Here is a 13275-nt window from a genome sequence, read left to right on the forward strand (position 1 = left end):
CATGTCTCTACAAATGACCTAATTTCGTTCCTTTTTATGGCTGAGTAACATTCCATTGTATATATGTACCACGTCTTCTTTATCCATGCCTCTGTTGATGAACATTTAGGTTGTTTCCGTGTCCTGGCTATTGTAAATAGTGCTGCAATGAACATTGAGGCACATGAGTCTTTTTGAATTATGGTTTTCTCTGGGTATATGCCCAGTAGTGGGATTGCTGGGTCCATATTGTTTAATTACTATACCTTTGTAATATAGTTTGAAACTAGGGTACATGATGCCTCCAGCTTTGTATTTCTTTCTCAAGATTGCTTTGGCTATTCAGGGTCTTTTGTGATTTCATACACATTTTAGAATTGTTTGTTCTATTTCTGTGAAAAATGCCATCGGAAATTTGATAGAGATTGCATTGAATCTGTGGATTGCTTTGGGTAGTATGGACATTTTAACAATATTAATTCTTCCAGTCCATGAGCACGGGATGTCTTTCCATCTATTTATGTCTTCTTCAATGTCTTTTATCAATGTCTTATCAATGGCTTTTATTCTAGTCACAGAGTTGTGCTGTGACTATACTATCACCACAGTAAATTTCAGAAAATTTCCATCATCCCAAGTAGAAGCTCTGCACCCCTTACTTGTCATCCTCCAGTCTCCCCAGCCCCTGGCAACCACTAATCTACTTTTGTCTCTGTAGAGTTGCCTGTTTTGGACATATAAATGGAATCCTGCAATATGCGGTCTTTTGTAACTGCGTCTTTCACTTAGCATAATGTTTTCAGAGTTCATGCATGTTGTAGCATGTGTCAGTACTTCATTTCTTTTTACTGTCAAATGATACTCCACTGTTTGGATGTACCACATTTAGTTTATCCATTCATCAGTTGATGGATATTTGGGTTGTTTCCACTTTGGGGCTATTGTGAATAATGCTGCTATGAACATTCATGTACAAGTTTGTGTGTGAACATATGCTTTCATTTCTCTTAGGTAGATACCTAAGAATGGAATTGCTGGGTCATCTGGTAACTCTGTAATCTTTTGAGGAACTGCCAGACTGTTTTCTAAAATGGCAGGCATCATTTTATATTCCCACCAGCAATGTATGAGGGTTCCAGTTTCGCCATTCTCACTAACCCTTGCTATTATTATCTGGGGACTTTGTTAGAGTCCCTCTGGCTGCTCTGTGAGGAACAGGCTGAGGGAGACAGAGTTAGAAGCTGGAAATCCAGTAAGCAGAGACTATAATAGTTCAAGCTGGAGAGCATGGTGCCTGGACCAGAGTGGGGGCAGCAGAGGAGGTGGAAAGTGACTGGATTGTGGACAGACTTTGAAGATGGAGTTAATTGGATCTGTTGCTAGATCAGTTGTGGGGTGTGAGAAGAGGAGGGGAGTCAAGATTGACCCCAAAGATTTACTATCAACTGAGATGGGTAAGACTGTGGTAGGAGTTTGGCGGGTGGAATTAGGAGCTCAGTTTTGGACCACTGAATTTGAGATACTCTAGACATCCGGGTGACAGTGTTCAATAGGGATTGGGTATTCGATACTAGAATTAGTGTTGGCGTTCACTGCACGTTTCTTTCTTTTCTTTTCTTTCTTTTTAAAATATTTTTTTGGCAGTGCCAGGCAGCGTGCGGGATTCTAGTTCCCCGACCAGGGATCGAACCCGTGCCCCTTGCGTTGGAAACGCTGGGTCTTAACCACTGGACGGCCAGGGAAGTCCCACTGCATGTTTCTTGAATAATTAAAGTCAGAACTGAATCCGGATCCAGGGTCTCAGTTTCTCCCTCCAGAAAATGGGGCTAGTAATACCACTGTCATGAGGCTGGGAAATTCCTGTGTAACACAGGGCAGGATTGCACATCTGGAAACTAAGGTTATGCGTAGGGTGGAAAGGTCCGCAACTGGGAAGAGAAATAGAGGTAACCCTCCGTTCAGTGTCCCCCTGTCCGTCTCCCCCGCCCCCAGCCTCTGGCTGCCGTCGGAGAGAGGGAGGGGAGACTGGGTTGTCACCCTGTCTTTCCCTGCTCTAAGCTGCGTTTCCTCCTCGGGGGCTGCCCGGGCCAAAACTGCTGATGGAAACCAGCTGCGGAAGGCGCCGAAGTTCGGCGTACGCCCAGGCCCCTCCCCGGCGCCGGCCGACCCCGCTAAGGGAGGGGGACGGGGGCGCCCTAACTCCCCTTCGCTCTTCCGCAGCCGGGCCCGGGGCCCTGGCACGTCCGGCGCGCCTGATGCTTTCCAGATGTGAGCCTGGTTCCCCTCCCCCACCTGGCCCCGTTGCTCCCGCGGGGTAGGAGGGAGGGGAGCTAGAGTCCGATACCCCCCTATCAAATCGCTACCAGGGACCCCGGCCCGTATCCCCTCCCGGCAGGTCTCGTTTCCCTGTTCAAGCGGTAAAAACCGAATTGGAATGGGCTGAGTGCAGTAGAGACGAGGCTCTCCCCCACCTCCACCTCTTCCCCGGGCTCTGCCTCAGCCCCTCCCGCAGCCCACTCGGGCGACACGCCGCACCCAGGCCGCGCCCCTACCGACCCGCCCCCCGAACACTCCCCTTATAAACCCCGCCCCGAACCACCACGCCCCTTTGGCTGCCCGGAGGTCAGGCCCCGAGGTCAGGTCCCTCGGACGCGCCTCCGCCTTCAGGTCCCCTGCGGAGGGCGCGGTCTGAGTTGTCTGTCTCTCTACCCCGCTCTGTTTTGTGTCTCTGGGTGTCTGTGTTTCTCGGTCACTATTTCTGTCTCTGTACTTTTCTGTGTGTCTCTCCTGTACCCTGTACGTCTCTATGTCTGTCTCTCTCTGCAACCCTCTGCCTGTCTCTGTCACTCTTTGTCCCTACGTCTCTATCTCTCCAAATTCCCGTCTCTGTGTCCCTATCTCTCTCTGCTTCTGTCTCTCCCTGCGTCTCTCTCTCCCTCTCTGAATTTCTGTGTCCCAGTCCATCTTCAATGATCTCCCTCTAGCTGCCTCCACCTTTCTGTGTCTCTTTCCCGCGTCTGCATGCCTAGCCGGACAGCGGGGGCGCCTTGCCCTCAGGGTTTCCACAGCCTCCTACGGCTTTGGCGCCGTCAGGGTGGACAGCTCGGCGGGCCGCGGGCGCCCCCGTGTGGCCCGCAGGGGGCTGTAAGGAGAGAACCGCAGGCTGAGGGCGCGCGCCCGCACGGGTGTGCCTGGAGCAGAACACTGTGGCCGCCCGTGGGTGACACCGGGAGGTAGTGTGTGACGCCAAGAGACTCACTGTGTGAGTGTGTGCTACTTGAGATCGCGCGTGACGCCAGAGGTTGTGTGTGGCTGTGTGACCTTCTGAGATTTTCTGTGACAACCAGAAACAGGGTGTGACTGTGTGAAATCGTGTTTTACACCGAGACGTTGTGTGTGACAGTGTATGTGAGGTGACCGAGATGACCTATAGGTGACTGTGTGTGACACCGTGAGGTTGGGTGTCCCTGAGACACTATTTGGGGGATGTTTGTGACATCGAGAAACCATACGTGAGCAAGAGATCGTGTGTGACAGTGTGCCTGCCACATGGTAAGGACAGGAGAGTTGTGTGTGTGAGAGAGGGCGAGAGTGAGTGAGTGTGATCCGCCAAGTAATGATGTGAGAAGCAGTGTGAGAGGCCCCGGGGGCCGAGGAGCTGGGTGTGAGAGAGTGACCATGTGAGTGTGAGAGAGGATGTGTCAGCCACACTGATGACGTATGAGAAGCTGGGTGGGACTGTGTGTAACACAGATCGTGTGGGACACTGAGACTGGCCCAGTGTCATGACAGTGCATTCGAGAGTGTTCAAGCATCCTGGGCACTCAGATGGGTGTACGAGAGAAACCTCGTGTGTGTAAGTGTACGTGTGTGACACCAGGAGATTGCGGTGTGAGGGCGACAGCTGTGTGTGACACATTGCGTAAGGCTCGGCATGACATCTTGAGAGATTGTGTGCGATCTTGTGCGGAGCTGTGTGTGTATACTTGACACTCTTGAGTTGTGTAAGATGTCACCAGTGAGGATGGGCCAGACTCGGAGAGACTGTGAGGGACCGTGTGACATTTTGAGAGGCTGTGTGACTGTGGCGTTCTGGGAGGTTGTGTGTTGAGCACAGCTGGTTCAGGAGACCGTGTGCAGCGCTGTGTGACACAGCGCGATATTGTGCATCTCTCTGCCAGGGACAGTGAGTGTGAGTCCGCTTGCTGAGAGGGGTCGTCTGGGATGGGGTGACACTGAGGTGGGGATATGACAGGGTGGCAGGGCATATGTAATGGAGTGAGAGGCTGGGACCCACAGGAGAGATTTGTGTGACTGTGGAATAAATGCAGCAGAGCATGGGGCACATCTTGAGAGACTGTCTTTACCTGTGAGTGTGTGTATGTGTGTGTGTGTGTGTGTGCGAGAGAGAGAGAGAGAGAGAGAGAGAGAGAGAGAGAGAGAGAGACAGATTGAGAGGGGAGACTGCGAGAGAGATAGAGGGAGAGAGAGAGGCACGGAAACACAAAGACAAAGAGGGGGACGGACAGACACAACAAGAGGACCCAGAGAGACAGAGGGGAGGCAGCGAGGGCGAAGGGGATGGTGGTGGCAGCGGCAGGAGGAGGCGGGTCCTCAGGGACTGTGCCCCAGGAGAGGGGGCGGGGCGGGGCTGAGGGGGGACCCAGATGCTGCTTCCCAGCCTCTGCCACCCGCGCGCCATCCCAGCCCTGAGCAGCAACAGGTAGGAGGCTCCGGTCTCGGCCCCGCCAGCTAGTTCCTCTGCCTGGGAATGAATGGATGCGTGAGTGAATGAATGACTTTACACTTCTGCATCTCATCAGCCCGTCTGTCCCTCTGTCCCTCCATGTGCCCCTCTCTGTCCCCCTTCGTCACTCCATCTCTCCTCCTGCCCCTCCACTTCCTTCTCTCTGTCCCCCTGCCCCTCCTCTCCTCTGTCCCTTATCTCCTCTGTGCCTCTCTCTCCCCCTCCTCGCTGTCCCTCCCTCTACCGCTCCATTTGTCCCTCGCTTTCCTCTCCAACTCCATCACTCCATCCCTCCCCAACCCTTCCATCTCCCCTTCTCTACCCTCCCTCGGTCCCTGCGTCCCCTCTGTGCTTCCCTCCCCCTGGATCACTCTGGCCCTTTCTTTACCCCTCTATTGGTCTCCCTCTCTCTCTGCTCCCTCCATCACTCCGTTCCTCCCATCTCTCCATCTTTCTATCCCTCCTCAGTCTCTTTATTCCCCCCTGTGCCTCAGTCTCTGCCTCTGTCATTTTGTCTCTTCCTCTGCCCCTCTCCCACTCATGGCTGGGTTGCCCCCCTCTCCAGCCCTCTCTCCGGCTGCTAATGAGCAAGAGAAGCCTTTGAGGTGGCCAGAGCTGGGGTGGGGGGGCTCCCCGAGGGGGGCGGAGGGGGCAGCTGCTGCGAAGGCCCTAATGAGGCCCCCTCTGGGCCCCTCCCGCCGTGATCTTAATTCCTCCTTCTCCCTGGAGAACCGCTAATTGGCCTGGGGAGGGACCCCTCCTGGCTCATGCTCTATCCCCGGGAGGTGAAGACACCTGGATCCCTGGATCTTGATCCAACACCTGTGGCCCTGACCTTCTGTCCCTCCCTCCACCTGCCTCTCAGCCTCCCATCTGTGCTTCCCCCCGGCTTCCCTCTCCTCTCTGTGTTCCTCCCTCCACCTGACTCTAGGTACCCCATCCGTGCACCCCTCCATCCCTCCACTTGCCCCTCTCCTCTCTGTTCATCTGTCCCTCTTTCGGCCGGCTTCTTGGTCCCCCATCTGCGCAGGTCTTCATCTCTCCACTTTTCTTCTGTTGTCCAGTCCCTTCCTCCACCTTCCTCTGGGCACCCCTTTCGTGCGCCCTTCCACTCACGCCCCTGTTACTGAATCCCATCACCACCGCCATCCCTATCTGGGGACCCAGCTTTGCCCTAGCCTGCCCCTCCGCCCCGACTCCCGCCGGCTTTTAACCCTGTCCCCGCCGCAGCCATGTCCAACAACATGGCCAAGATAGCGGAGGCCCGGAAGACGGTGGAACAGCTGAAGCTGGAGGTGAACATCGACCGTATGAAGGTGCTGGGTCGGGGTGGGGAGGAAGGTGGGGGCTTCGGGGCTGGGGTTTGGACCGGTCAGTGTTGGGAGTGGGGCCGGGAGCCGTGGAGAGATCCCCTTCGGAACCGGACAGAACCCGGGGAGGGGGCCTAGGCAAGGGGGCGGAGCCCAGTAAGGGACGTGGCCAGAGCTAAGGCGGGGCCCAAGGGCGGGCCCGGGTAATGGGAGCGGTCCGGACAAGGGGGCGGGGTCTGATAAGGGGCGGGCCTGACCCGAGGAGGGGCCCAGGCAAAGGGCGGGGCGGGGCGTGAACATCTCCACCCGGGTGCCCGCAGGTGTCACAGGCGGCGGCCGAGCTCCTGGCCTTCTGCGAGACTCACGCCAAAGACGACCCGTTGGTGACGCCGGTACCCGCCGCAGAGAACCCCTTCCGCGACAAGCGCCTCTTTTGCGTCCTGCTCTGAACCCTCCCGACCGCTTACCCTCCCCTGTCAAAGTATGAATCCAATAAACGTGGTGACAGTGGTGGTGCCTGTACTTTCGGGGAAACTGAGGCACGCGCAGAGCTTGGGGCCACCGTAGGGGAGCCGGTGTCCCGTCTCACCCCTTCTGAGTGTGTGTGGAGCGTCTGGCGGGGCGTGAGGTTATGCGGGGTTTGTGGATGCGGTAGGGGAGGAAATGAGCGCTCCTGGCTCTGGCCTCCACAGAGTGTTCCGCGATCCTGAATTTATTTAATCGACCCAGCAGCCTCAGAAAGCAGCTGGCTACTTGTATGACACCCATTTTACAGATGAGGAAACTGAGCCAAAGTTGGCTAGGAGATAATGGGGTGAAGACTGGACTCCAGCGCTACCTGAACCTCTCAGCTGGCCTCTCTTCTCTCCTCCCTCCTGAGTTGGAGGTTCTTAGAATCCCCAGTGTCCACCTTTCTCATCCCCTGAATGATTCCACCCCCTTTTTCCACATCTGGTTAGTCCCTGACACAGGCCCCCATCTCCTCAAGCACTGAACTTTTCTCTGTTCATTTATTCATTCTTCCAAACACTGCTGGCCCTGTGCTGGTTGAAACTGGGGACACGGCCATGACTGAGATAGGCCTGGCCCTGGGCTTCTGGGGCTCAATCCAGTGGGAGAGACAGACCTGTCCCCAGATAGTGATGATTCAGAGTGGGCAAGGCTGGGATGGGGGAATTCAGAGGGAATGCCTGACTCAGCTTGAAGGTCAGGGAGGGCTTCCTGGAGGAGGGAACATCTGAGCTGGGACATGGTGATAATAAAACTTGGGGACCTAGGGAACTTCCCTGGCAGTCCTGTGGTTAGGACTCTGTGCTTCCACTGCAGGGGTCACGGGTTCAATCCCTCGTCGGGGGAACTAAGATCCCGCATGCCGCGGGGTGTGGCCAAAAAAACCCCCCAAAAAACAAACACAAAAACTTGGGGACCCAGAGAAGAGAGATGTGTGGCTACGGGAGACAACTTAGTGTATGCATTCCTCCTGATTTCCTTTGTTCTGGGGACACAGGTGACTGTGACAGCCCTGGTCCCTGTCCTGTGTTTCCCGCTTCACACACTGCTGGTCTGCAGGACCTACATAGCCTGCAGTTATATAAGAGTACTTCACATAAAAGTCCATATGTCTGGCTTCTTCCATTTGGAAGGGCTGGTGACCTCAGACCTGCACAACCCTGCAGGGTGACCAGAGGCTAGGAGATGGGCCCTGGGCCTTCTAGTTTGCCAAAGTCCCCACCATACCCTATTGTCTCCCAGTTAAGGAGGCTGAGAGTCAGTTACTATTTATCACAGAGCCTGTGCTGAAGGCTTCTTACAGAGGAATGAAGAGAAAGGTAAAATATCTTGAACCCATGTCTCTGTTGAAAATAAAGAAATGCAGACTGGACTTCCCTGGTGGCACAGTGGGTAAGAATCTGCCTGCCAATGCAGGGGACATGCGTTCCAGCCCTGGTCCAGGAAGATCCCACGTGCCGCGAAGCAGCAACTAAGCCCATGTGCCACAACTACTGAACCTGCGCTCTAGAGCCCGCGAGACACAACTACTGAAGCCTGTGAGCCTAGAGCCCGCGCTCCGCAACAAGAGGAGCCACTGCAATGAGAAGCCCGCGCACTGCAGCAAAGAGTAGCCCCCGCTCGCCACAACTAGAGAAAGCCCAAGCGCAGCAGCGAAGACCCAACGCAGCCAACAATAAATAAATAAATTTAAAAAAAAAAAGAAATGCAGACTGGGTGACCTGTGGGCTTGGTTAATTATTTTACCTGGTTGGTCCAAGGGCCACTGACTTTGCAACCTCTCCCCTCTCCTCACTCTCTCTTGTCTTGAGACTGCACCCTGGATCTGGATGAAGATGGCTCACCAGGCCTCCCCTCCCCAGAGAGGGACTGTGCCTGCGTCTGGCAAGTGCTCCATTATTCACATTGGATTAGGGTCCCCTGGGTCCCAACTCTGAGCTTCCTGTTGAATTGAGGCAAGAGAAGCTGTAATTATATCTCCCTCCTGTCTCCACCTCTCAGCCAGCTCCGGTCTGGTTGCATCATGTCTGTGGGAGCCCCAGGGGAGATGGGGGACAGAAAGGGCCAAGGATGAGCTCAGGGTGGGGAGTGGGGGGAGGAGGGATGCTGGGAGGGAAGTTGCCAGAAGGATTCTGGAATTTCACAGACCCAGCATCCTTGCATCTTAGAACCTGAAATGCAAAGGAATCTAGAATCCCAGGAACTTGGAGGGCTGGACTTCTGGAGTCTTTGACCAGTGCCGGGCCAGGATGCTGGGGTCCAGCCCCCTTGTCAGGCTAGGATTCCAGAGCTCGGCACTTCAGGAGTGTAAGGATTTCCTGAGCCTGGACTGTTGGGATTTAGATCCTTTGAGCCCTGGGATCTTGGAGCTGGTCTTGGGGAATGGAAGCTGGGGAGAAGCAAGTGGGGCTGGCCGACCTGGTGGGGGACAGGGAGTGGGAGGAAATGTCTGCCTGGAGAAGGAGGGGGGCTGGGTGAGCCTGCACCCAGACTGAGGCTGGGAGGGAGGAGAAGCCAGAAGGGAGAAGCCAGAGCAGGTCCTGGGTGACCACCCTGCAAACCAGATAACCTCATTAGCGGGTACGACTCCGTAGCACCCGCTTCTGGTTACCCGCTGCTCTTTCCTGCCACCCCCACCTCTGAAGTCAGCTCTGGGGTCAGGCCCAGGCTAGAGTCAGAGCCAGGCCAAGAGGCAGAGAAGTGAACGCCTGGGGTAGTGCTTGCGCCCAGCAGTTCTCTCCCACTTCACCCCAAACCCCAGGGCTGGGGGCTGCCCCACCCAGCTGTCCTCCTTCCACACCCCACCCATGTGCTTGGCACTGAGGGAACGGGGGTAAGGGGTGGGACAGCCCAGAGCCAGAAGGAGCCAGAATCACGGCCATCAATTATTGGGAGTCTGTTTTCACAAGCCCCATCTCCCTTAATTCTCACGGTAGCCCCCAAAAGACTCTGTTTACCCCCATTTTACAGACATGGAAGAGCGGCATGGAGAAGTGATGTCACCTGGTCAGTTGGGGCTTGAGGATGGAGTGGGAGAAGTCGATGGATGACTTCGGGAGGGGCTGGAGGGGTTCAAAGGGGGCTTTGAAGGACAGAAATGAGGGGACCTCAGGTGAGGTGCACGGCCCAGGCAAAGGTGGGAAAGGAGCGACAGAGCAGAGACACCAGGAGCCGGAGAGGGAAACAGCGGCCAGTAGGTAGGCAAGGGCCCATTGGTGGTGGAGAAAAGGGCGGTGGGCAGAGAAAATTGGCCTCTAGCTGGAGCGGCTGGGACCTGCTAAGGAAGGATGGGTCAGGATGGACACACAGCGGCTTCTCACAGCAGTGAGTGGGCACAGGCGACAGGCGGGCCTGGCAGGCGTGAGCAGCTGGTGGCGTGTGGGGGGGGTACGCGGTGAGGCCAGCTTCCTCCCAGGGCAGGGCCAGAAGGCCGGAAACCAGGAAGCCAGGAGAGGGTCGGGCGCAGGGCGGGCTGGCATCTTAGGTCAGGCAGGCCTGGGCAGGCAGCAGGAGGTGCTGGCCGGCAGGTGTGGAAGAGCCCATCCCCGCCCCATTTCCTGGCCTGGTTGGTGCTTGCCCTCTTGAGGACACCCACCCAGATGGAATGACTCAGCTGAGGGCCTGTCCAGGCTCCAGCTATGACCTTCCTCTCCCATCACTTGTCGCACGCCACTTGGGACCGCGTCCCCATCAGGTGGTGCCCTCTGAGCCCCTCTGAGCCCCCAGCCCTTGGCACACGGTGAGAGGGTTAGGGTTCGCTGAATGAATAACAACACCAACGGTAGCTGTTTGAGGACTTCCTAGAGGCAGGCAGGGTGAACTCCGTCTCTAACCTTCCAGCAACATCCCAAGGGCATGGCAGCCATTTGATGAAGAACATCAAGGCTTAGAGACCCACGTGGGCCAACACAGCCATAATGAAGCAGGTGGGGGGCTTCCCCGGTGGCGCAGTGGTTGAGAGTCTGCCTGCCAATGCAGGGGACGCGGGTTCGTGCCCCGGTCCGGGAAGATCCCACATGCCGCGGAGCGGCTGGGCCCGTGAGCCATGGCCGCTGGGCCTGCGCATCCGGAGCCTGTGCTCCGCAACGGGAGAGGCCACAACAGTGAGAGGCCCACATACCGCAAAAAAAAAAAAAAAGAAGAAGCAGGTGGGCCCCAATAAACAGACACGCATGGCGCACCAGTAGACACAGATGCACAAAGAGACCTTAGAGGAAAGAATGCCCTCCACTGACACACACACACACACACATCACACTCACTATGCTGATACGATGCTCGCTTAGGTCACACAAGCCCACACATGAAGTTCACACATCCACAGTCCCTAGCACACCCCCTCTCAGGTACCCGCTCTTCCCCCGCTCCCAGTGCGGTGTGTCCATTTCCAGTTGTCTCTGGACTGTCCTCTCTCTTCTGTGGCACTGCCCCCGGGTCCCTCTGGGGAGGCCTGACTCGTGGCAGGGGGAGGGCGCTGACTCACCCATCCAGAGCAGTTCCTTCCCACAGCTCTTCCCGCCCCCAGAAGTCACGCCACCCCCAGCCCAGCCCAGCTGGGGTGACCTCCCACCCCAGGGCACCCGGGTGGAAGGGGAACGCTTTGTGCCCTTGTCATGGGGTGAGCGTGTCCAACACAGGCATGGACCCCAGGGACCCTTAGTCCTCTCCTTAGGAATGAGTTACAGTTGCCACCTCTCCTGCCTGCTCTGGAGCACAGAACTGATGCCAGGGTCGCCAGGGCTCCCAGCCCCCAGCGGCAAAGGTGGGGAAACTGAGGCCTGGGGGGGGTGCCTGTGTGAGGCCCTGCTGGGCATGGGAGCAGCGTGGACTTCCTGGACGCTCAGCAGTGCCTGGTGGGGGCAGGAAGCCAGTGGGAGGGAAGTTCCAGGAACCAGAGCTCCACCCCCACCTCCCCCAGCACTCCTGCAACATCCCTGATGCAGAGACAGGACGCAAGTCTGCCAGGCATCATCCTTCATTAATATGATAGAACTTCCTGAGTTCCGTCTGCTCTGCCAGGGGTCACAGAGAGTGAGGGCGGTACCACGTGGCCAGGAGGCCTGAGACACACACACACAGGCACCCTCAGAGTGGGGCTGAGTGGTCATTCTCGGAGCCCCTGGTGTGGCTGGAGCTGGGGCATCCATCCTGGAGGAAGCTGGGGGTGCCAGCTGGGCATGGGTGATAGGGAGATGGAGGAGGGGGAGGGGGGAGGGGATTGTGGTCACAGAGGCGGGGGTGGCATGGCGACAGAGAGGGGAAGTCTGTAGCTGCCCAACGTCCAGTCCTTGGGGTCAGGAGCATCCTTCCTGGCCTTGGATGGGATACAGTATGTACACAGGCTCTCTCCTTGTTACAAAGAGGGGTCTGGGATGGGCCACTGGCCATGGTCGGCCACCAGGCCCACGAAGCCCATTGTACAGATTAGGAAACTGAGGTCCACTGGCTTCCCATCCTGGCCTGGGACTATCCCATAGCAAGGAGGTGGTCGAATTGGGACAGAAACTCCAGTCAAATGGAGTGAGATCTTGAATTTGTCATCTCTGCACTTAAACTGACTCCCTGAAAACTAAGAGGTGTCTGAGAAAGTCTCTGAGGTCCCATCTGGCCCTTATGGGTTGGGAGGCTGCATGGGAAGCCATGGGCTCAGTGGCAACAGGGACTGGTGACCGCTGTGCTGGCATCTGGGACACACAGGCTGCTCACACTGGCTGGAGGGTGGCGGCTCTGCGGCTGGTGATTTGTTTGTAGAGGAGTGGGAGGAATTAAGGAACGGCAGTGTTGGAGCCCTGGACGGCTGTCTGTGGCTAAAATATTATTCCTTGAAGTCAAGGTCGCCAGAGCTTGGCCTGAGGCCTGGGAGTGCTAGGGTGAGAGGCAAGAGGGCGGGAGGGTGCTCCCTTTGATACTGAGCAGTGGAAATCCTGGCGGGGGGGCGGTCCCATACCAGCAGATGCCAAGTCTCTCCTCCCCCCACACCCCCTCCCCAGGGCTCATGGAAGGAGTGAACTGTGTCCAGGGAAAAGAAACCTCAGTTGTGCCTGGAAAACACTGCATCAGGCAGGAATTTCCTGGTCATTTCTCAATCCTTGGGCAATGTTCTAACCCCAGGGGGCCTGAGCCCAGAATAGATGCCAGAAGCCACCCCAGACAGCCTTGCAGATTGGTCGGCTGTGCCCCTCAGGTCCCACCCGGGTCCTTGCTGGCAAGCTCCCAACTCCAGGGTGATGATGACTCAGGTGATCCCCACCTGGGCCGACGCTGGGAAGGGAAGAAAGCTGGCAGAGTCCTGAGTGTGCGAGGTGGCAGGTGGCTCGGTGATGGGGACCGTGAGAGGACACAGGGAGGGGGAGGGGGAGGTGGGAGGCGGGAGGTGGATGTCTTGGGGAGAGGGCGCGGAGGGAGCGTGCCAGGGAAGGCGGGACGGAGGCCAGGGCCCTCTGGAGAAAGCAGAGGGCGGGGAACGTGGGGCAGAGAGAGGAAATGAAAAAGCCAGGGTGAGCAGGCAAGATGAGTAGCAAGGGAGGGAGGAGGGAGGGAAGTAGGGAGAAGCTGACACTCGGAGAGGGACCCAGCGAGCACGACCCCGAGAAGGAGCGGGGGGACAGAGGAGGAGCTGAGAGAGACCGCAGAGGTGCAGTGAGGTGGGGCTGGGAAAGCAGAAACGCAGAGCAGGGAATAGACGGCTGTCGGGAGAGAGGGAGGGAGGGAGGGAGGCAGAGGGGGTGG

General features: G+C 56.9%; 1 protein-coding gene across 5 annotated transcripts; it reads left to right on the forward strand.

Moving 5' to 3' along the window:
* Positions 1-2600: 2600 nt before the first annotated feature.
* On the forward strand, positions 2601-6546 carry GNG8 (G protein subunit gamma 8). Of its 5 annotated transcripts, none has more exons than XM_060083746.1 (3): positions 2601-2614; positions 5957-6042; positions 6357-6546. In XM_060083746.1, the coding sequence occupies exons 2-3, from the start codon at positions 5959-5961 to the stop codon at positions 6483-6485; spliced, it is 213 nt and encodes a 70-aa protein (XP_059939729.1). In that variant the 5' UTR covers positions 2601-2614; positions 5957-5958; the 3' UTR covers positions 6486-6546. The 5 variants fall into 5 exon arrangements, with proteins under 5 accessions (XP_059939729.1, XP_059939727.1, XP_059939724.1 ...); XM_060083744.1 differs by lacking the exon at positions 2601-2614 and adding an exon at positions 2622-3241; XM_060083741.1 differs by lacking the exon at positions 2601-2614 and adding an exon at positions 3258-3835.
* Positions 6547-13275: the final 6729 nt, after the last annotated feature.

This window comes from Mesoplodon densirostris, chromosome 19, assembly GCF_025265405.1.
Source record: "Mesoplodon densirostris isolate mMesDen1 chromosome 19, mMesDen1 primary haplotype, whole genome shotgun sequence".
NCBI lineage: Eukaryota > Metazoa > Chordata > Mammalia > Artiodactyla > Ziphiidae > Mesoplodon > Mesoplodon densirostris.

Bases quoted from the DNA above. Each gene is read 5' to 3' on its own strand.
- GNG8 (XM_060083741.1), top strand. From the start codon at position 3,808: ATGGGTGTACGAGAGAAACCTCGTGTGT. The intron at 3,836-5,956 runs GTAAGTGTACGT...TCCCCGCCGCAG, and splicing joins ACGAGAGAAACCTCGTGTGT to CCATGTCCAACAACATGGCC. The intron at 6,043-6,356 runs GTGCTGGGTCGG...GGGTGCCCGCAG, and splicing joins TGAACATCGACCGTATGAAG to GTGTCACAGGCGGCGGCCGA.